At 34.1% G+C, this 25772-nt stretch overlaps 1 protein-coding gene across 2 annotated transcripts; it reads left to right on the top strand.

Moving 5' to 3' along the window:
• The first annotated feature begins 12203 nt into the window (after nucleotides 1–12203).
• Nucleotides 12204–24992, top strand: LOC147069498 (glucose dehydrogenase [FAD, quinone]-like). Of its 2 annotated transcripts, XM_085950290.1 has the most exons (6): nucleotides 12214–12391; nucleotides 13912–14007; nucleotides 14897–15054; nucleotides 20938–21126; nucleotides 22465–22598; nucleotides 23320–24978. In XM_085950290.1, exons 4-6 carry the CDS (start codon nucleotides 20973–20975, stop codon nucleotides 24916–24918), a joined length of 1887 nt encoding a protein of 628 aa, XP_085806416.1. In that variant the 5' UTR covers nucleotides 12214–12391; nucleotides 13912–14007; nucleotides 14897–15054; nucleotides 20938–20972; the 3' UTR covers nucleotides 24919–24978. The 2 variants fall into 2 exon arrangements, with proteins under 2 accessions (XP_085806415.1, XP_085806416.1); XM_085950289.1 differs by lacking the exon at nucleotides 13912–14007 and having other exon boundaries at nucleotides 12204–12391; nucleotides 23320–24992.
• Nucleotides 24993–25772: the final 780 nt, after the last annotated feature.

The raw sequence follows: 25772 nt of genomic DNA, 5'->3' as shown, positions 1-25772 counted from the left end.
AAAGGTAAAATACTGTTAAGGACTACAAACCCTATGGATAAACCAAAGATATACGCAGACTACTTTAAAGAAAGTGAAGATATTGATGTAATACTAAAAGGAATTGAAGAAGTAATGTTATTAGAAGATACAGATACGTTTAGGAAAGAAAACGCAAAGGTGGAAAAACTAAAACTGAAGGCGTGTGAACAATTTAAATTTAAGACTCAAGACTATTGGAGATGTATGATTAAACAAACGTCGACAACTCTTTACCATCCCGTGGGAACAGTCAAGATGGGTCCTGCCGATGATGAGAATTCTGTTGTGACTCCTCGATTGAAGGTAATTGGAATCGAAGGTCTGAGAGTAGCGGATGCAAGCATAATGCCGGAAATCGTCAGCGGTAACACCAACGCGCCGACGATAATGATTGGAGAAAAAGCAGCTGATTTGATTAAGGAAGATTGGTTGGACGGCGCTTCACCACGCCGAAGAATGGGGAGGGGTCACAGAGGATCGCGCCGCCGGGAGCATGCCGGTAGAGAAGGTCAAGACTCGAATTGATCATATTATGTTTACAATTAACTAGAAAAAAATAGCAAGTAGCAGTGCCATATGTCAACATTGTTGTACTATTTAGCTGACAATAATATTATATAGGGTAACAATATTCATACCTAAGGAGCACGTCGATTTGAATACTATTATTATTATTATATTAGTAGGTATCTAAATCCGGTGTATTTTACGTAATTTAGGTACATCCATGAGAGAACTACCACGCGGGCCCGATTGCGCCATCATTACTATACATTGCAATGTAGCTGCTCTGTGCATCTATTCTGTACACAAAACTGCTATCGGCAGCTATCGACGGTAGTTTTTCATATGTTTGTATAATAATTGTTACTAATTGAGTTAACAATTACTTGGTAGAATTCCATTTTACAAGAAATGAAATTATAATTAATATTAAATTCTACAGGTTTTTAAACTTTTTCATAGTATTGATAATGGTGTTACAACCGAAATAGCTATCGACAAAACCTTTATAAAAACCTGTAGAATTTAATATTAATTATATTTTCATTTCTTGAATAATCGTTACAATAAGTTAGCAGTCTAAATAGTCAAAACTGTCTATCTCGATCTAAAATTTAGCACACCCAGAAAAGGTGCTGTTAAAACATAGCACTTATTGTAAGGTTATTGTTGGTGGTACATTGTTACTTCGATACAAAAATATGAAAAACTACCATTGATAGCTGTCGATAGCAATCTTCTGCATATGATAGGTGGCGCTGGTGCATATAGAGAGAGCGAGTGTGCGTGTGTGTTGCACAGCGTTACAGACAGATACATCAAGATATAATATACAATGTTATGCGTCGATTCGTTCTTTTTACGCAGTTATACACAAATGCATGTATCTTCCAAGCATTAACGAACTACTATCAGCCCAAGACCTGATAAATAATTATATTTTACTAGGTACGCAGAGTTTTCAATTTCAAATATAAAATAATGTAAATATGTATTTTAGATACACACAAAACATGTGTTGTCAGATTTGTTAAGAAATTTTCATTTTCACGTTTATATCAAGAGGACATAGAAGCTAGCCAATTTAAACAAATGGTACAATATTTAATAGTCTGCTTTAAAGTAAAATTTTCATAAAGTTAAAACAGTCTCCAAAAATACCAATTCATATTAATTTATTATTTCTGAGTAGTTTTGTAGGTGAATACAAGGGAGGGTCACATCATTATGTTATTAGCTAAGTCATTAATTAGTATAGATAGATCGTTTAATTTTGTAGTCATAGCAACGGTGTGATTTTATGTAAGTATATATTATAACCATGCCGTAACTAAATAGTTGTTGGGAGGTATAATACACCCTCTAACTAAGTCAATAATATTAGGAGGAATACGACTAATCAATAACAACTATTCGCCGTGATCGACCCTACCCTCTTCCTGCGGCGGTGCTACAATAGCGATCTACGCACTGCAGGTCTCAAACGGCGGAGACGCGAGACGTGGAGATGGACCGAGGGGGGTACTGGGGCACTAGGGTGTGTCAGGGTGAATTAGTAGTAGTAGCATAGTTATTAGTAATTTATTATTGTTTGTTATTATTGCAATTGTAAATATATTTTTCTCCATTTGATTGAAGATAATTTGTATTATTAATAATATTAAATACGGAATTGTATGAGTGTCTACATATTATTTGTTGAAAATGATCAGTTTTATTTATCGGACATTCCCACCTACCCTTGCCATCCTATCGTATTGTGATGCAAGCATGGCCCCCACAAAGGGGGAGCTAATAGGGCTCTAGCCTGGGGGCTCGAGCACAGGAAAGGCCCGGCATGGCAAGTCGACCAGACAAGTGATGTAAACACACATCACAAATTCTATAGAAATTAATTTTACCGCGAACACCATTTGGAAAACGCTATTGTGTTTTATCTTTCGCGATAGGTAGGGGGCCCCGCCAAAGATCAAAGCCTGAAGGCCCGCTTCAGGATGTGGGGGCCATGGATACAATTATCTGAATAGATTACATAAAAGATAACTTTAAAACTATAAACATAACACATAAGCGTGACGTTCGGCACTTTTTACAACAAATATGACGTAGTAGAGCAGTAGAATGTCACAAGTGCCAGTACTAAAATACCTACCCATATCTCCTCTGCCACTGGGAAAGATATTAAATTGAAGTCTTTTGATATTAAACAATATAGTATGCAATAAATGCTTTATCCACGATTGGATAATGCGTCATGATTTCATCATTCGAGAACAGTGACGTCCTGTGGGGGTAGGCAGATTGAGCGTCGCTTGGGGGCGGCAAATCGAGGAGAATCATTAGATATAATATATATTAGTAGCTACATAAACTTAGTAATAACGGAAATATCTTTCCATTAAAAAAATGTAACAAAATGTAATTAACATAAAACGTTTAACAGAACATTTTGTCGGGTTGGCGATGTCTATTTTACTTCCGTTGTCCTTGGTGACCAGCAATGGCACGGACAGATTTCTGAAGTAGGTATATTTGAATTATAGGTAGGTACCTAAATCCCCCATCAACAATCCTCCAATCGACAGAGTTGAGAATATAATGATAATATTATTGTAACTGTAAATGAGTCAAGGCTAAACGATGATGCACAGCGAAACAAACAAAAAGTACGTTACCGTTATCTGTTTCTAGGCAAACGAAGGATCGAGGGTAGGTACGGCCAGTCGGCTACCTACCCTTCAGCCCTTACGTCGCCTCCAAATACGATTCGCTACCTTTTTCGTGCCACAGCGCGCCTTTACAAATGTTATTAACAATTAATTGTTTATTGTCTAGCGAAATATACTTAATGTCCCTGAATCGATGTTTTTAATAAGTGGAAAAGTGTAAATCAACACCCTCCGTAAACCCATACTTATCAGTACATACTAACCTAATTTAAAATGTAGGTATCCAAAAATATTTTTGCCAGTCACTCGCGAGTTTAGAAAGTTGTCAGGTATATTTTTAAATGTATCTGAAACCGTGGACTCGCAATATTGTCTATTGAAGCAGACATGGCATTTAAATAAAATTAGATTTGGTGGTAATTATATTTTGTTAGTAATGTATCCATACAACACATTTCTTAGATATTGGAGTCATGAAAGGATGATAAAAAATACTGTATAAAAATGAGGCGGCATTTTGGCCCTACCTAGAGGCGGCATTTTGTCTAGGGACGTCACTGTTCGAGACAGGAAGAAAAAGTTACAAGAAAGCATGCGTCACGTCAGCAGTGCGAATGTGTGATCGACCACTGATCGTGTCTACTGGCATTAATTTTCTAGTCTTGTATTATTATATTATCTACTTATATAATATATAATTGTATAATTATACAATCTTCGATTATGTCATCATCATCATCATCATCAGCCTGAATCTATCCACTGCTGGATGAAGGCCTCTTCAAGTTGCTTCCACTTCTCTCGGTCCTGTGCATTGCGTTGCCACGTACTTCCGCAGAACTTTATCATTTCATCGATCCAGCGGCCTCTAGGTCTACCTTGTGGACGTTTTGTACTTCTTGGATACCACTGGATGACTAGATTTGTCCAACGATTGTCTCTTCTTCGAGCTATGTGTCCAGCCCATCTCCATTTAAGGCTTTTAATAAACTCTATTACATCGCAAACCCTTGTCTGCTTCCTTATCCACTCATTCCTCTTTTTGTCCTTTCGCGTTATGCCCAGCATGCACCTCTCCATACCACGTTGTGCTACTCTAAGTTTCTGGATCTCTCTTTTACTTAGGGTCCATGTTTCACACGCATATGTCATCACGGGAAGCACACACTGGTTGAACACTTTGCGCTTTAGGCACAGTGGAAGGTCACTTTTGAAGACATTATTCAGGCGGCCAAAAGCACTCCAGCCTAGCTTTACTCTGCGAACAATTTCATCAAATATACATCCATCTATAGATACTTGTTGTCCCAGATAGATGTAGCTTTTCACCTGTTCGAGCTGAGTGCCATTGATGAGGATCTCTTTTTGGCCTGCAAAGCAGTTGAACATGACTTTCGTCTTTGTTACATTTATTTTCAAACCTATTATTTTATAATATATAGAATTATACACTACAACATCTGCGTATTCTGCACACTATAATATTGTAAATGCTTCTAATAAGACACATAGATTAGCCGCGCTTTGAACCCTGGCGCCAAATTGCGGAACTGGTAAGTGGTTATTTTCGAATAATTATTTAAATCAAAAACTAAGATGGTTTCCAAACTTTTCTGTTTCACAGCGGGTCCGAAGATTTTTTATGGCACCCTGTAATATCAATTGGTAATGTGCTCGACTCCATTAAGTAAATATTTTGGCCCCCATATATAGAGTTTGGTTTTGGGAATTTCGCGACGGGAATTCTCGAGAAATTTTCGAGATTTATCATCTCGAATTTCGAGAATTTAACATTTCGGGAAATCCCGGATCTCGGGAATCTTTTCTCGGGATTCGGGATTTCTTCATTATCAAATGTAATTGAAAAAACGATTTTCTATATGGAAAAAGTGGACAAAAAACACAAAACGTTCAAAGAATGATCGAACACAATGAAGCCAACGTCGACTCAAAATGAGCGCAATTTTTGCAACATCAAGAAATTTTGTGTCTCAAAAACGTACGCGATTGTCAGACGCAGCGATTGACAGTCTGTGTTTTTTGAAAGTCTATTTTAATAAGTAATGTTTTGAATTATTTTTGTTTTCCTACATCTATTTTGTTCTTGTACATTGTTCTTCTTACATAAATAAAAAAAAAATCATATTTTTTTCGAATTTGTCTGCTTTTACACTGATTTTAGGATTTTTACAGTTTTTTTTCAATTTCCCGACATTTCGAGAATTCTCGAGAACTATTTCCTGGAAATCCCGAATCTCGAGAATTCAGAATTTCATCATTTTGGGAGATCCCGAATCTCGAGATTGACATTTTCTCGGGAAATACCCAACTCTACCCATATACAGAAACGGGTCCCCATGCCAGGATATTTGGCGGGCTCCCCTATCTATCGCCAATATTAAAGGCAGTAGAAGCGTTTTCTAAATTCTACACGTGTAGTATTATATCGTCACCTCAATACTTCTTCTTTTTTTTTTTCGACCATGTCCGATCCTAATGAGATCATATGCGTCTTCACAGAGTGGAGGATTGTATTAAAAGATTTTTTTTACGAAAAATGGATGTCAGTCACTTGCTCAACCTATTAGGTCCATACTCGGACTCATACACAAATAATATGTGTACTTGCGGGACCCAGGATTCGAACCTGGGACTCACGATGCTATAGTCCGACGAGCCGCGCGGCCATCGTAGGTTTATCAATAATACAACTACATAACTTTGATTTGATAATTTTTGGGAAAATGTAATTTAAACTTTACTTGGCTAACATAAATCTATTCTTTCATTATTATTTAAAATACAAATTGGAAAATTGCGCTTGTCTGATTGGGAACAATTAAATAATGTTTAATTGTATGAAAAAATATTGTAGATATATTCTTTTTTTTATTTAATACATTTATGGTTTTAAAGTTATCTAATATTTTCAAACATAAAATTAATACAGTTCCCATTAACCTCTGACTATCGAATATCGAATAATATTCAATAGTTATCTCAAAAACAGTGAAAATCAAGATATCTAGTTGTAGTATTGAGGTGACGATATTATAAGTATATCAATCATAATATCAGAACAAATTGAATCCAAAAAATAAAATAAAAATATTGAAGTAAAATAGCGGCGCAGGCGATTTTTTGTTATTAGATCAAAAGTGTGATGTGTGTTTATCTCATTTGACTGGTCGAACCGCCACGCTGGGCCCCAAGACTAAGTTGAAATTTTGTAATTGTCTGAAATAAAAAAAAACAGCCACCGAATAATCATGTCCGGAAATTTATATTTATGCAGTTCGCCGAATCACACTTCACCGTGAAATGTTGTATCGGAAATATATGGTCGTATATTAAAGACCGTTCAACCTCTTTGGGTCGTATAATACTGCGATAACATTAATGTCTAAATATAACACGGTTTTTGTCGGTTTACAGGAAGCTAGCAGCAAACAATTTTTGAAAATAGCTGATATACTGGATAATTTGTTAGGTTAGGTTTTCATTCTTGAATTCATAAATTTTACCAACTCGGCTATAAAAATAGAATTAATGTTCATGTTGAATCTAATAATAATGGAGACCGTATAGTATACGGTCATCTCTTTCCGACAGAAAGTTCACTGCGAACTGTGCTACGGTGAAATGTTTTACGTACAATTTACATGTAACACCGAATAATACGAATCTTTTAGTATGGCCGTGTATCAAAGCATTTAATTAAGATTGTCTGGGTTGATTTTTCGATTTTCTTGCGGCGCCTCGGGGCGCACGAGCGGACAGTTTGAAAGTCCCTGACCTAATCAATGGATTGACCTTCACTATACGCAAATAAGCTTTTAGCTAAATACCTCGCAAAACAGACACGTTTTATCATTGTCACACAAGTTCATCTGAGTGTTTAATTTAATCGTCTATTCTATGTTGTTGTAAATTGGTAAATATGATTAGAGATGGTGAGCATTAACTTCGTATGCATATTTTACATTTTCCAAATTTTTAAGCACTAAAATATGCACGTGTTTTATGCGCAGTTCCATTTTCAAAAATGTCACTTTGAAGTAAAATTATACTACAGATGACAGTGGCGAAGGGTGACTTTTTGAATGAGGTAGACTGTGAGAGTAACCATGCTTGTCAGATATATTTGCGGGAAATAAGAAGATAACCCAATATTACTACTGATAAATAGGTAGATACGCTAAAACGAAGAAATTTCAAAAGCTTAATTGGTTTGTTATAATTAGTTCATAAAAATAAGCAATTAGTTTGAATTACTTATGTATTTTCCTAAACATTTATAAACGTAACATACGCTCAAAATATATTACCTACCATCTATATATTATGTTCCATAACAATTTATAATTTAACCCGTACAACTAGACATCTTAAAATACTTCTATATTTAAAACACAGACTTAGGTAGGTACAATATCAGATATCTAAATTGTCTAATGAGTGAACTAATAAATAAATAAAAATCACAAGATAAATTATTTTATATTTTTAACAACAATCAATACATATTTATGTGATTGAATCCCATAGAAATTATTTTTTAAATTATCCTCATTTTAATTATTTTGAATAATGTGCTCTCGCGACGTAAGCGCTAACGAAAAAGCTTATACATTTGTATGCGGGACGCCAGACATTTTGAAATAATGAGAAAAAAACTTCATATTGAAAAACCCGTCGATTCACGCGAAAATAATCCTATACAATATGTGAAGCGAAACGCGGTGTGTTCTACTTTTTTTTTTAACTTTCGAGAGATGCCATAGATGGTGCTTATTGAAATATGGGAAAAGATTGTAAAATTATGACAATTATACGATAGATGTCTTTGGGCATATTGAATATAATATTATTTGTGATTATATAAATACGTCATCATAAAAATAAAAAAAAATTTTCTTAAGAAGGTAGGCTTTAAATAATCGCCTAGTATGGAGTCTTCGCCACTGACAGATGAACGACACAAATGAAAATAGCAACGTCTATATTATATTATATTTGATCACTTCATCTTACATATTGGACTAGGTATGAGAGCCGATATTATTTATTCTGGCGTAACATTTTCCTAATGAATACCTAGAAACTGCAGTTTCGACATGCTGCACTTTGGAAAGATGTGTAGCAAAATTGTTTATGCACCAAATTTTTGACTTTTGAAATAAGATATTCACATATTATATAGAAGCAGGTAATTGTATCTGAACCTCAGAACCAAAGCTTATTCGATTTTTTCAGTGGAGCCGAACATCAAACAGCTCTGTTAAAAATACACCTTGGTTAAGTCTAATTAAAAAAAAAAAAAAAAAAAAAAAACTGTGTTGATATAGTATTATGTGGTGTCACTATTAAATATGGCCTTAGAGAAATGTGACCTTAGATAGAGTCGTTCAAGACTCAAAAATCTGCACCACTGGAACCATCTCTGATAAACCTGTACAACTTCTGGCCTATGCAGGTGACATTGACATAATTGGGAGAATCAAGTAAGCTACAGTACACAAATTCAAGGCTCTGATATTAGCGTTATAACGAATGGGTCAGGAAGTGAATATAAAGAAAAAACATATCAATCACGTTGCATTTGCAAAACCAAACACACATCATTTCCTTAACATTTGATGGTGTGAATGAATTTGTGTATCTAGGATCGTTAGTAAAAATGTCGATTACGAAGACATTCAGAAATTTAAACGATTTAAATCAAACCAGTTTTTCAGAAGAGAGAAAAAAACAGCTGTATAAAACTCTCTTGAGACCGACGATGTTTTATCGGACTGCCACTGCACTCTGTACTCCATTGATGGTTTTTTATGAAGACATAATATGATTGAGGTAAACTGGGTATTGGCTCTGGGTATAAAATGGCTGCGGACGTTTTACGGGATATCTTCGGAACTATACTATACTGATGACTTCCGCTAAAAACAGTGATAAAGAAATGGACGTTTTGATATTTATCAAGATCAAAAAACTGGATGAGACACATTCAAAGGCCGCGTAATGTCGATAAATTCAGAGAGACGAAGACGCACACTAAAGTACCTACTTTCAGACTCACATGGAACGTGTCGCACCGCGCTTTACGCTGGGGTATAAAAATTACGCTGCGCCCATATAGCGACTTTAATTTGGCAGTGAAAAAGCTAGGTGACGTAATTCGCTTTTGAATGGGCATAAAAGACAAGTGTGAGTAGGAGAAGAAAGGCTGCAACTAAGTCACGAAACAAAGCTCTCGATGTAAATAATTTTGAAATGGTCATACAATTGTCGTTTCGATCTCGAAGCGGTTGTAATTCATTTTGAAATAGCGATAAAAACGTCGCGTTGTCGAGAATCTAGCGAGTACTTGCGCTTGTCGCGCGACAGATGATACGCCGCGAGTGTACGTGGACGGCTCAATGAGGTCACATGGACCTAAAATGTGTGTTTACGCGCCGTTATATAGAATCACTACACAGAACAGATATTAAATAATGTATCGATAGGCTATATCGATGGTTTAGTGCACAGATATTGTGTGTCCAGTTTCTGTCGGAATTGAGAAACACAAAATGTTCGTCTGCATCATATCTTTATACGTAATATGTCCATTTCTCATGCATCTCAAATTTTAAACTTCGATTTTCTCAAAACATACTAAACTGGACATACACTATCTGTGCACGAAACCATCGATATACTAATACAGTAAATTTTGACGCAGGTTTTTTAACGTGTGAGTGTCCTACGAAAATGAACCACGCATTATATACGTGTAATAGTATGTGTAGTACACCAATCTTAAATTAGCTTCAATGAATATACCGAGAGCAGTTGTCAGTATTCAACGTATGACGTATTCTTGACACGTGTTTCAATCTATCCCGTATTTTTCCTTGCTCAAGATCGGTTGCCTGATTCTACTTACCCGTTAGGTATTTCAGTTCGCATTATTTCTGAGTTCCCTGTATTACTACTTTCTAAAGATTCACACTGTGACGCAGAGCAAAGCATAACGGGGCGCCATTTACTACGAAATAACGCGTCACTGTTGTCACAGCAATATTGCAGTGCATTTATCACTCTTGCAGGAATGCTGCAAAGTGCTGTAACTTTACAAATAATTATATAATCGGTAATTTATTTGTGAACATTTGAGAGTTTTCATGTGAACTATTCACACTGACAGTAACCCATCGTGCGAGAGGGGAGCTAACCGTTTTCGGTGTGAAAATATCTAGGAGCCTCGCACACGTGCTCCAATCGGGCCTCACTCTTGCAAGGAGAGGCCCTGCATAAGATACTGATTGGACTCCGATTATTTCAGTCAAAATAAGCAAACTCGAGGGAAATGAATATGAGCGACGAAAGGAAATGAAAAAAAAAATCACTACCAGGAACGCCAACTACAATCACGAGGGCAGCTCGAGGTAGATTTTAAATAGAGAGGTAACCTCTCCACCGTTCCTCTTAAAAAACCCGAAACATAGCCTTTTCAATAGTATACCAACCTCTCAACCAACACTACATACATCTAAGTAGAGAGATTGGGAATAAGGGCTTATCCTTAGGCTATAGATACATCTAGACGCCACCCATTGCATTGTTAAATGAAGCTGCGTGCCGTGCGTTTGGTTTGTGGGCGAGCAAACGCATTTGTATATAAATGTTTGAAACCATAGACCATTTCGCTAGTGCTCCCCCTACACTAGGTCACTTGATATTAAAATATATAATAATATACAAATAAATTATCACGAACATGTATCAACTTACCTATGAAACGTAATACCATCTTCTTGCTTATCAGTACGGCTACCACATTTTAATACAACACACAGAACCATCTTTTCTACTTACTTAACTAAAAATATTTACCATTGACTTTATGTTTAACACAAAAAATATGAATTTTAGCAACTCGCGCTCGCAGGTTATCGACACTTAACTATGCAACAAACTAAGATTTGGCGGCGACACCATAGCAAATCATCTCACACATCTGTAAAGCTTTCATCTTACTCTAGCGTGTGTCGCAGAGATTATAAGGGTGCCGAATACTTTCTCACTCGCACTTATGCATCGTTTTTGTTCAGGCCTTGGGCTTAACCTTATTTTTATCTTCAAAATAATTTATAACTATACAGATTCCCCACAACCACTGTCTTACATTAAATTTAATATACCAAAGTCAATATTCGTCCTCACTTTTTCTCACTTTTATACATTCATACATATAAAACCAATTTAGGTTACAATTGTCCGATGACTCGACTTTGCAGAACCTTGAATCTTCACAGTGATCGCGTAGATCTGTTTTGTTCTCTCGCCTATTTCAAATTTAGTTGCTCCAAAATATCCAAAATATCTGGAAGACTGCTTATTTTTATTGTATTTTTCTTTTCTTGTATTGCCTGTCTTATCTATGTAAGTAAGTATATACTTTTTTATGTTTTTTGTTCTCTCTCTATTTTTCTTTAACGATTTCAATAAATCTCCAATTATATTCATTACAGCCGTACATAATATTTGATCATATTTAATTAAATTTATTACCCTTTTAGTATCCGCCAGTTATTGGGATCATCACATATTTTTTTTCTCTATATTATATTCATATGTATTCTCTGTGATCGATTCTGTTGCTTGACCTAAATAAATAAATTTAAAAAAAGCCCTAGTGCCCCATAAAACAAGGAATACCCTGAGTCAAAAGATTGGTTCAGTCATGGTGCTGTTACACGCATGATTCAACAAAGAGAAATCCAGGAAATACTCCGTCGGAAGCAAGAACCTGGCTCCTAAATGGATTAAGCCACATAAATTAAAGATGGCTAGTGGTTAATCATTCATTTCCCAAAACTATAATAATGAAAATATCATAATGTAAACCACGAATTAAGTACTTAATTAACATAATGCATATGTCATAAACACGTTTGAGGTTATCGAAGTCAATAATCAATGACATCAGCTTTTTTTAAAGTATATAAAAACTTACTGATCGTCAATCGATTTCAGATGTTTCTGGACTGCACGCGGTGGTGACTGTGCCAAAAACGAGATAGCAACGTAACAGCTAATTATCATTCAGCAGTCAATCTAATCTGAGTTTTAATTGTTATATTATAAAGTGATGTGGAAGACGAAACAAAATGAATAATCAATAGTTTCTGAACAACAAAATATAATAATATGTAAGTACCTACATAATCAGTTATTAGCTTCCCGGAACTACTGCCTATGGGAGAAAAAGTGTTGTGTTGTGAAATTTGTTATATATTTAGTAGCGAAAAATAAAATTGGTACCTATAGTGAAAATTAAAAATTGTGGTTTAACAGAGAAATAATATATATTTATATATTTTTTTTTTAATTCGATATTGAATACCTATACATAACTTTTAAGAATGTTAAATTCTTTATTAATAACATATGTAATTTTGAAAAAACCTCAGAAACATACATTAATGTATACTTAGATAATTTCTTTTTTCTATTATTGTGTTAACTGTCAATTCATGGTGGGAATGCATTGTATTATTAACTTAATTTAATAAAACGCAAATTTTATAGTAATTTTTTCCACTTTTATTAATTAAACCTAGATCGGTTTCGTCTACCTCAGAGGGACATTTTCAACTAAAATGTTTTTCAATGTTTTTAGTCGAAAATATCCTTCAGATTTAATAAATTATTATAATTAATATAAATTAATAATTGGGTACAATAAAATTTGCATGTTATTAAATTAAATTAATAAGTATAGGTAAGTAGGTACTTGTTCAATTTTGAATATTAAAAAAAATCATTATTCATAAGTACCTACAAGAACCTCAATAGTAATTTGAAGTACCTACCTACCTCTGTTAAAAACGTAGTTATATTAATTCGCATGAAACATAGACTGATCGATAGTTTAGAAGCGAAAGCACACATCCGGAAAGTGAAAGCCGTAAGTTCAAGTTGTAATTATTGATCCGAACTTTTTTCTAGAATTATTTATAATAAGTATGTTTAAATTTTCAAACTTCGAACTTGCTCACACCACACGCAATTGCGTAATATGAGCAATAATTCTCATATCTATCAAAAACTGAATGAATATTTATCGTAAGTCGACAGAGAATTTAGAATTTCTTGATAGTGAAAAATAAAATTTGATTATAGTGTCAATTTAAAATTTCGGGGTGAAGTGTAATATTATGATCGTAAAATGAGATATTATTTGACTATGTATTAATTTGTAAATGATTTAATATTTGTATACGTGTATTACATAAGGCTCTAAGTACCAACAAGTAGTAATGCCTGTAGTTACAAAATACCGAATCATTGCAGTAAAATTTTATGAAGCAGACGTTTTGAAAAATGTAGTTTTACAGTGTGAAGCAATCACGGCAGCTTCTATAATTTTAGGTATTAAGAACTCGCAAGTGTCAACACACCATCGTCAGCTATTTTATATTGAATGCCGTTGACCACTGCAGCGCTACTTCCACCATTATAAATAAAACACGCCAACGGACTTACAACGTCGACAGGTTTAATTATTTTGCTGTATTTTTTTGACTTGCTTGAGGCACTTAGACTATAGTTGAAGTTATTGGCGTTGGTATATATCTATAAAAATGTCAGTTTTAATTTTTTTGGTACTTAGCGCCTTAATTAATACACGTATTCATTTATTTACAATGCCTACTTATTCCACACGCAGATTTCGAGACACAACGAGAGAAAATACATGTTAAGAGCCCTGAGGGAGAAAAGTTGTTCTGCTGATTCAATAATACCATCACATGTCTATTTGTAGGTAGGCCGATAAGTTTTGAAATTCGTAACAATCAATAAACAAAAAATACATTTTAAAAATGTCAGTTTATGTATTTAGAGAATAATTATTTGTCACATAAAAGTACTTAGATTATTATTATTTAAATGACATTAGTTGGAATGCTCTTTTGTTTATTTTTGAATTTCTAAATCTTATATAAAATGAGAGGATAGTATCTAAATGACAGTAGATGATACGTTCAATTGTTTTTTTATGCTTGCATAAAATAAGTAACAGATTTTCTGAATAATGAATTTGAAAATTGGAATAACGGAAACGGAAGTGGTTCCATATAAATATCGGAAAATACCCCTTACGCGTTTGATACATAATAAGTATGCAAGTACCTACATAATCCGTTATAGTCAAGTATTTTATCTTCAGGGCGATTGACTATCACACCGTTACCAAATTTATTTTTGTCATTATATTTAGAATCAAGTTTTAGATGCAGTAAGTGAAAAACTTCTTCAAAAACAATAAAACGTTAATATTTCATACTTTTGCTTGGAGAATGCTGTGTAGTGTAATGTGAGTCAGCGGTCGTCAAACTTTTTCGATTATTGGTGTGATGATTTTTCAGACTATCGTAACTGTTAAAAAATGAGCGCAGTATCTAGTGATGCCAACCGTACTATAATTATAGTACAATACTATAATTTTAAAGGATTTAAGACGAAAAATGTTCCTGTACTATAGAAATACTATAATTTTTACGCCTTTGTACTATAATCAGCATAGAAAAATATGGCAACACTGGCAGTATCACAGTTCGGTTAGACAGTTTTTCGTAAGTTATATCTGAGCAAAACAAACAAAAACATCCGTTACAAAATACTGTTAAATACTTTTTATTTTATTTTATTAGGTAAACTCAAAATAACCGCATAATAAGGAGTGCCACTGCAATGCGATCTATAATTGTGACGATATGGCGAGGATCATCATTCATCACATTGAAATAAAGTGTCTAAAATAAATAAATCTGTCAAAGAGCATATGCCGCACAGTTTGAATACCAATAGGGTAAGTAATAATAATAATAACAATGTTTTATTAATAGATATTATTCAAATAATGTGGGTTGACTGAACAGTTAATTCGATTAGAGCAATTTATATTGTAAACATCGATCGAAACAGCTGGAAACATAAAATATAAATAAAATAAAAAACGTAGGTATGTGCCACGGATAATGATATATTATCTCTCGAGTCTAGACATATTTATATTTTACAATAAATCTGTACCTGAGAGCCAGAGTAACGTATGTCCAAAAATAACAATAGAGAAAATGCAATTTAATAATTTCTGATTTGTTTTTGTTTTGTTTTAAGAATGTCAGCGTTCTGTTATGAATATGCCTAGGCTTGTACGCGATGGAAACTTATGTATGAAAATACATGATAATGTTATGTGATTTCTTAGTTTTGATTTTTCGACGACTAAATAAGATTAGTTTTGTGGTTTTTGTTACTATTATTGTGCTGGACTAAATCTTTATCGGTATGATGTATTTTCCAAGGGCACGAAGTCATAATTTTGTAATTGTGTGTTTAAAATTAATATGCTGCATCTCGTCTTATAATTGACGTTTGATGACCACATAATACCTACCATAAAAGACTATGGTTGGAAACGTCATTGTGTTAAAATTAAAAATAAGGCCATATTTGGTTACCTACCTTAGATGACAACGGTTATAGCACCTTTTCAAATTATTATGTTGTCAACACATGCATTATAACTTTAATTTTTATCAAATATGACAGATAATTATAATATACTCAAATATATTCGGTAAATTATTCAATGCAGTTTGTAATCAACTCGTATTTTTATATATTATATCAAGGCATATATGCGAGGCTATTCTAACAGTTAACTCCAAAGGCATTAAAAATGTGATAATTATATTAAATATATCCTTTATGTATTTAGGGCTTTAATTATTATCACAGTAAGTTAACCGTCAAACATGCTATTTTTTTTAACACGGCCTCTCATGAGTGTGTTAACTGTTTTAGGGCGAGCGCGAGATAGAGTGGTGAAAGAGACGCATTTCACATGACATGCGTACCAAATAATATTTTCGCCGTGTTACGCATAATCACTGTGTTACCAATTATTATTTTAGGTAACCGCCTTCTTTATGGAATTGCTTCCGTGTTAATTTGGAGCAATGAAAATAACGGAAACATGTTACCGTATTGACTATTAAGAATTAATAACTCAGCTGCTATTTTACCAAATATGGCTTTATTCTAAATTTTAACACGACAAGGTTTATAGCAATGCTCTTTTATGGTATAAATATATTTTAAGTTGTCATTAAATGTTAATTTATAAGATAAGAAACGACAAGTTATCATAATGTCGTACACGTTTTTCGTACAAAGTCGGCTATTATCTACGCTAAGCTCGCAAAAATAGGTCATCATTTCGCCCTTCACACAGCACCTGAATTAGCTCTAAAATATATGAGGAAAAATCTGATTGATATTCAATTTTTTTTCTTGAAAAATTGTATATACGACACACTGGCTCTGAGATACAGAAAAAGTTATATACTAAATACTTGGTCACCATGCACTTTGATTTACGTGCATATTAACGTATCTGCATACCGAATGCTAGTATCACAGGTTCAACGTTTGTAGTGCCTAGCTGTAGTCACTGAGGTTATCATTGTTTAAGTGGTTTCTGTATTGAGATATGTTTAATTACATTAAGGAAATTTTTTGCTAGAAAACATCAGTGCATATGTGTCCAATTTTTTTAACGTCGCCGTGCCATAATGAGTGAAGAGGAATTCTCTTGTCCGCAAAAAGTCAACAGTTTTAGTTCTTCGTGCCAACAAAAATTTTCGCTCAAAATTAAAAAAAAATAGTACGAAAAAATTACCACGCTTGTAGACTACAGTTATGTCATTCGGACGTAGCAGAGTACATTTTGAAAAAGAGTTCGTAAGAAACAAAGGGATTTTTTTTCATTTTTGAAATTCAAAACAGTCACTTTTTGAAATGTTTCTAATTAGACGGAATAACTTTATTTTTAATTTGAACCATGGTCGAAGTAGCTCTGCGCACTGAATCTAAAAACCCTTCAACACTGCAGTTATTTCATGTGCTTATCTCAATGTGTAAGTAAGTGATGGAAAATATCTCTTTGCTTTTGACCTACTCTGGTTATGTCATGTTTCTATGAAAATATGAATGATATTCTTGGAATAAATATAACTGATATTGACCGATGAAAGCATTTTTTCGCACGAATATTTTGATTTAATTTGTATCGATCATAACGGGCCGCAGGTTGTGCACTGATGTTTCATATAATCATAAAAAGGATTAAAAATATACATCAGTGGTTTTCAAAATGTTTCTTTCTACGTCCTCTTCTAAAATTATATACAACGGAAATTAGGTAGGGATTGCAATACCGAATGAATATATCAATACCGATATTTCTTATTGAATACCGGTATTCGTCAAAACATATTATGTTAAAAATAACATATTACCTTATTACCTTTGTAAATATGCAAGGATCATAATATTTTACAACTGCTAATTTTTACAAATACAATAAGTCCGGGCACAGAAAAATCTCTCTGAAATTCATCGTTTGTTGGATATACTATCAACGTTGGATCAATAGTTATAAAATAATATGAAATATTAGCCACGAACGTTAACTTTTTCGAAATATGTTAATTCTTTGAGTATATTTGAGGGATTTTATTTTAATATTATTTACCCTTTGTTAGTTTCAGTCAATATATTTGAATTTTGTCAGCATAACACTTATACATTAAATTTAATATACAATATAGTAGTAAGTAATGTCAAAATAACATTAATTTCATTTTCGAAAAACAAATGTGTATGCTTTCTCAATACCGAAAATACCGGTATACTGGATTTTTTAAACCGGTATTTCGGTACCGATAAATAATCAAATACCGGTTTTAAAATACTGGTATGGTAATCGCTAATATTAGGGTCGATGTTTCAGTCAATATATTTGAATTTTGACAGCGTAATAATTATAAATTAAATTTAATATACGACATAGTAGTAAGTAATGTCAAAACAACATTAATTTCAATTTCGAAAAACAAATGTGTATGCTTTCTTAATACCGAAAATACCGGTATACTGGATTTTTGAAACCGGTATTTCGGTACCGATAAATAATTGAATACCGGTTTTGAAATACCGGTATTGCAATCCCTAAAATTAGGGTCGATGTTTTATTCGGTCATTCTTCCCAGAACAGGAATAATATTTTTTAGCTTTAACTTAAAAAAATGCTTTTGGCTTTCCGTATAAGATGAAAATTAATAGCATATAGATTCAGCAGCTTTTTTACGTCCAGAAGTGAATGAGAGTGAGTGAGAAGAGTGAGAGAATTTCTAAAATATTTAAGCTATAGAATAGGACCTTAGAGTGGAATGCAGAAACATTTGTCATAACTAAAATTTCCTTAGCAGAAAACACTATGCAGAAACATTGTCCTTAGTTAAGATCATTTCTATTGAAAATAATACCATATTTAAAAATTCTCTTTTCTATAGTTTAGGTAAATTATTTAATAATTGTTAAACGATGACAAAAATATGACAATTGCATTTTATAAATGCAATAACTATAAATACATATTAATATTTAATTATAATACTCTTATGTTTCCGTTATAAGTCATTATACGTGATTCCACAGGCACCGCAAGATATTTTTTTAACATGGTAACACTAGCGTCAAGTGTCATTCTATCATCTGGCATCTTGTATATCTGCGGGCTGGCGTATAAAAGTAAAATAATATTCTGCAAGTACATGCCAAACGCATTAACACTATCAATATTGAGATACATTGTTAAATGAATTTGAGTGTATGGACAGTTTTATAGACATGCGAATTTATTTTGACAGCAGCTGTCAGTGGTAAATGGTAATACAGAAGGGGGCGTGTTCATAACAAAAGTAGTCTATGGTTAAGGATTCCTAAACTCTATACTCATTATTGTCTATAGTTAAGTCATGCTTTTCGGCGACTTATCCTTAGGATCGAAATCTTAGATTGTGCATGTCGCTCATAGGATGGGAGTTTCTTACGACGCAGAGTTTGAACACCAAATAATATTTTTATATAAATACATAAACCGTTACCGATAAACCAACTATTAATAGGAGGGCAGTGATTTAAAGAAATAAAACTCTCATTAAGTTCTCAAGACTCAACGTGTTCAAGAGTGTTTAAAAGTGGTAATAATCCAAAGGGTTACATGTTTAGTTACAACCTACTGCAAAAAGGAAAATGAAAATTGTGCTCACTCTTACTATAAGCCAGTCGCGTTAAAGAAAATATTGACACAACAGGTGAGCACTTTAAAAAAAATATGTAGACAACTTTTCAATGCTTAAATTAAACTCACCTATACTTTCTATATTCACAACTAATAAATTTTGCTTTTAGTAAATTGGAATAACTAATTTGATTACAAACAAATTTATAAATAATTACAAGATAAAAAGAACTTTTTATAATATACAACGTTTTTAAATTTTCTGTTGAATCATATAAACTTGACTTGACTAGCTTAAACGATCAAAAAAACTTGTACTTGATAGAAATAATACTGAAATGTCATTTTGACTTTCATTTTGATTTCCATAGTAACGCACGTATATATTAATAATTTAGTTGCTAGGACCCCAGATCAACCAATAATAGTGTTTTACTTTTTACGGATTTCTTCCGAAATAACTTTTCATACAAAACAGAATTAACTGAAAATAAATTCAATTCTACTTAAAGATGGCTAAAAGTAATAAAAGAATGCATTGGCATCGTGTTTTGATATATTCTAAAAGTTTCAAACGTCTAGCTAGTCGGGAAGTTGGTTAAAAATCGATTGCAAGAATTGTACCGGACAAATAAGAATACGAGCTAAGAAAAACTTTCTAAAATACTGACAAACAAGCAATTATTATTGGAACCATGTTTAGGGGATATTTTTATTGAATATAGATAATTTGAAAACATCTCATGCATATACACACCAGAAAAAATCTTTTTGTAGAAAAAAATACGACACCCGACGGAACTTGAACCTGTAGGTACCTATCTGCTGGATTCGCACCAGTATGCTTTTCCAATTAAGCTACGGACATCTTACTTAATTACGACGATTTCAACTAGTAGTTGTTACATGAAATGCTTATCGAATGGGTGTTATAATGTTGGCTATCGCTTTTAGTATATTAAATTAAGGTACGTATCGATTAATTCCTTAATTACTAACCGAAGTCGCGGATTACTCCATTATTTAGTTTTTATAACGTACTAAGACTCGCTAATAATTAAATAAACTATATTTTTTAAATCAACGAATAATACACAAGATTTGAGAATGTAACATTTTATATATTGAATATACATCATTTGAAAACATCTCATGCATATACACACTACCTATGTATATTGATATTGTTATTGTTTAGTCGGTGGTAGCTGATTCGTGGTCTCGTGGAATGTTATTTTGATTAAAGCTTGTCAATATGTACGATGTAGAGTAGACTGTCAAAACTATGTATAACTCGATAGCAATTTTCACCACACCAAAGAGGTGAAAAAAAGTATTTCTGCGTTGGGTACACATCAAATGACTTTAAAAAAAATTATTGTATTCTGTCATTGTATGTATGGTATTATACATACACGATAGTCAGACGTACAACAATAGAATAAAGTTACGTAGATAAAAAAAACAAAGTTCAAAGAAATCTCACTCATTGTATTACTGGCAATGGAACTAATCCTGGAAAAGAGTTACTACCCCAACCCTTGTTAAATTTGTTGCATAAAGGACGTTTTTACATATAATTATAAATTAATATTACAGATAACTAACGAAGTAAGAATACTCCAACCATCACAATGGAAGTGGTGACTATGGCAGGGTCCTGTATGGCACCTGGAACCTTCTCTTCGATGATGATGATGACGTTCAGCGCACTCCTGGCTGCGCAGTGCGACATACTTCATCCGGGGAAGTGGCCGGAGGATTACACTGACCAACTTCTCGGAGATGGTAATAACATTTCATATTACATCGATTTTTTTCCATATTGACTTATCGCATCACAAAACGGACAAGAATAGAGTTCAAATTTAGTAGTAATATTTTTTTTTATTATCAATATTTATATATTCCATCTCAGCACCATATCCTAATAAGATCATATTATGGGCCTCTACAGAGTAGAGGTTTGTACTAAGAGATTTTTTGTTTTTGCAAGAAATGGATATTAGCCACATGCTCAACCTATTAGACCTATACTCTGACTTCAAACACACATTGAAAAACAATGTATATTTGGCAGACCTTGGATTCGAAACTGCGACCCAACGACATTATACGCCACTTGGCCATCGTGGGGCCGTTTTGATTAATTAAAACAATTTAAGATGTAAATTATCAATACATTGTATTAAGGCTATACCTCAGTTGAGGCATGGTCTAAAAAGATCGTGGTTAGGCGATGCACGGATTGCGAGTCGCGGGTGCAAATGACGCATGCCGAACGAAATATAATTTGTGATATAAATCCAACATGCGTCCAATTCATTTTCTGTTTATTGCTCTATTAGTAACAATAATATTATAGTCATGTTTTCTTTTACAAGAAAATGGGTAACGTTTTTAGTCATCTTTACACGATTTAAGAATTAATACCTCCGTCGCCATCACGAAACAAATTGACGTGTTTCCAGCTCGACGTTCTCTCTCCGAATGCCAGCGATTCCAAAATATATAGCGCCTATAGTTGAAAATTATTTGCGGTTTCACTGATGTAGCGTCTTAACTTGCAAGGTCATATTCTGCCGCTGGGTGCATTTAGTAGACAGAGCAATGATCTCAATGATTAGGTCGTTCGCCCTGTAGTTTTCCGGATACATTCCTCATATCTAGATACACCGCTTTTTAAGTCTAGCGATAAACACCTGATCAGCAGCTATGACTACGGGTGTTCGCCTACGAAATATACCAACGTGTCGTATCTGCATACTGTGGTTACCGAGTTCGTGAGGCCTGGCGGTCATAAATACTAAGACCGTTAGTGTTTGTTTGTGTCGTCCACGTTGTGTTGTCTTTTACCCATGTCGCATCAGAATATTATAGCAAACATATTGGGTCACCCACATAGGTACACCCATTATTCACGAGTGCCACGGGTCGTCCAGTGGTCACGGGTCTTGCGCGTCGTAGAATACCGAAATGAATGGGCTTAAACTGTTGAGATTGGATAGTATCAATTATAAATAATATGAAACATTTAGTTGTCAATATAAAATGTAATGCTTCTCCGATGCTGCCGAAGTACCTACTAGTACTCCGCACAACTAAAAAAACGTGTAATCATTCCAGGTCTTCAAGAATTCGACTTTGTGGTGGTTGGAGCTGGTTCAGCAGGATCTGTGATAGCGAACAGGCTTACAGAAGTAGACGAATGGAGGGTTCTTCTTGTGGAGGCAGGCGGTAACCCAACAGCCGAGAGTGAGGTAATATACAATATTTTGAAAACACTTCTGAGAAAATATACAACCAATAGAAAAAAAACCAAATTAAACCCTGACGACTAAATTATTAAACATGGGACATGCTTTGTTTACTGATTCTCTGAATGGTGGTTGTCCAAATTCGAAAGAAAATAAATTGCGGGGCGCGGGTTTACACGTCATTACCGAAGCGCCGTTCGCGGCCGACTGGAGTCTTTCGCGGCCGCGCTACTTTTGTGACCTTATTTTTCGTTACGCCTGTAATGAATCCGCCCGGGAGGTCAAGACAAAAGCATGTATCCATCGGTTAGTTATTAAACTTTACAACTACTTTATACTTACTACCTAATAAAAAAAGATTTTTTCTATTGGTTAAAAATTTTATTCTAGCAGAAATATGCATGGGATGTGTTAAAATTATGTAGGTACCTATGTTAAATACATAGGGTTAACGATTTGATTTGTTTGAAACAAACATTAAAGTTCAATTATCTCAAAATCAGTATTTTTTAATAACACATAAAATATCTCAACACCCAGGCTTTCAGAAAATTAAATAAATTTTAACATATCGTGAACTCACCGGGATCGAACCCGGCGCCTCTTGGTGAAAGATATTTGGTCGATATCGGGTTTGTGTACAATCCGGCTGATGTGACGACGGAAAATCTACTACATACTACAGAAAAAACGGTTATTTAGACACGTATCGTATTTGTTACAGATTCCAGGAGTATCACTTTCAACTTCACTTACCAACATCGACTGGCAATATCACACTGAGAAAGACAATCGGTCATGTTTGTCGATGAGAAACCAGCACTGTGCATGGCCAAGAGGGAAGGTCTTAGGAGGTTCAAGTGCTATCAACGCCATGGTCTATGTAAGAGGAAACCGAGAAGACTACGATGAATGGGAGGAAAATGGAAACCCTGGCTGGGGATACAAAGATGTTTTAAAATATTTCAAAAAAAGTGAACACATGGAAGCACCGGAAGTGTTAGAAACGGACTATGAAAAGTATCATGGAACAGGAGGGTATTTGAATATTGGAAACTATAATGATAGTCCGATTTGGGGGGAGAAGATTATTGCAGCGGCTCAAGAGCGTGGGCATAAGTATATAGTTGATATCAACGCAGAACAAAATCTTGGATTCAGCAGAGCACAAGGTACCATAAAACATGGAACTCGAATGTCAAGCGCGAAAGCATTTGTTGCTTCAATTAAAGATAGAAAAAATCTGTACGTTGTAAAAAATGCATTAGCAACGAGGATTATTTTTGATTCAGATGGTAAAAAAGCTGTAGGGTTAACAATGCAACTGAAAACTGGAGAAGAAAAAACGATCAAAGTAAAGAAAGAAGTTATTTTATCAGCGGGTGCCATAAATTCACCACAGTTGCTAATGCTGTCAGGAATTGGACCTAAACATCATTTGGGAGAAATGGGAATCAAGTTAATAAAAGATCTGCCTGTAGGAGAGAATCTGCAGGATCACGTTTTCGTTCCAATCTTTTACAAGGCCAACGAAGGTGTGGCTAAGGAATTGACTATTGCAAATATGTCAATGGCAGTGGCTTCATACTTGACTGATCGCAGAGGACCACTAGCTTCCGTTGGTACACTGAATACTATCGGTTTCATCAACACGAAAAAAGACGGATCACCTTTCCCTGATATTCAATACCATTTCAATGCTGCAACAGCTTCTGATAAATACTTTTTGCCTCAATATTATGACAGCCCGCAATACAATGATGAAATGGTAAAGTCGTATAAAGAGATAAATGCAGGCGCTGAAACGATTCAAGTGTTTGTAATCTTGCTAAAACCAAAATCAGTTGGCACAATACTGCTGAAGACTAAAAATCCTTTAGATAAACCGAAGATTTACGCAAATTACTTTAAAGAAAATGAAGATGTCGAAGTAATGATCAAAGGAATTGAAGAAATAATGTTATTAGAAGATACAGATACGTTTAGAAAAGAAAACGCAAAGGTGGAAAAACTAAAACTGAAAGCGTGTGATCAATTTAAATTTAAGACTCAAGACTATTGGAGATGTATGATTAAACAGACGTCGACAACTCTTTACCACCCCGTGGGAACAGTCAAGATGGGTCCTGCAGATGATGAGAGTTCTGTTGTGACTCCTCGATTGAAGGTAATTGGAATCGAAGGTCTGAGGGTAGCGGATGCAAGCATAATGCCGGACATCGTCAGCGGAAACACCAATGCGCCGACGATAATGATTGGAGAAAAAGCCGCTGATTTGATTAAGGAAGACTGGGGATTGATTGCTGATATAACCGATAAATAAAAATATGTATTAAAATTAATATTGTAAATATAACAGTTAAGAATAAATCGATTTAAATTATTGTCTGCTTGTTTACAATTAGTTTTTTTGCTGTCTTGAGAAATGCGTGTGTCTTCAAAGCATGATAAAAATTAACCGATATATAAAGGTCAGTTACACGAGCAGATAATAAATAAGCATAAGATAATACATTTTTTACGGAAAAATAATATTATTACGAAGCCGAACGAGAGAAAACGATACAAAAGGCTTTGAGCAGTCGGAAACAGAATCGCTAAAATAATCAATAACAACCAAATTCGCACATTAGAATAAATTGCATCTACGCAAATTCAAGGTTAAATTGTATCACTACAGTCGAATCACGTCGATCGTTTGGCCCGATCGTTAAATGTAATTTTGAATCATTAAATCGTGGGTAAGAGAACAATGTTTATTTTACAATTTGATGGTCCGTGAGAGAGATTTGGAGGCCATCCATGGACTGAAACCGTATGCGGTTTAGATCCGTGTGCCATACTAAACTTATGATTTTTGTTCATGAAAATATATTTTCACTAAATTTGTAAGTGTACCTAAGTGTATGGTATAAGCGGATACTATCAGATGCTTATAATATACTTTGTGGAAATATATTTCCATGACCAGAAAAGACAAGCTTAATATTGCACACGGTTCGAAACCGCATACGGTTTCAGTCCATGGATGGCCTAGAAGTATGAACAATTTTGTCACTTTGACGATGGTTTGACGTTTACGTTTTTAATGAATGTAGCCTTACTTTATTCATTATTTTAATATATAATAATAATACGAAACAATAATACTAAAAATATAATAATCAAATTGTCTAA

This window comes from Rhyacophila brunnea, unplaced genomic scaffold (genome assembly GCF_057557595.1).
Source record: "Rhyacophila brunnea isolate RB1 unplaced genomic scaffold, BYU_Rbru_1.0 scaffold_23, whole genome shotgun sequence".
Taxonomy (NCBI): Eukaryota; Metazoa; Arthropoda; class Insecta; order Trichoptera; family Rhyacophilidae; genus Rhyacophila; species Rhyacophila brunnea.
Note: the sequence above shows the minus strand (reverse complement) of the source record. Positions and strands in the feature narration are given on the sequence as shown.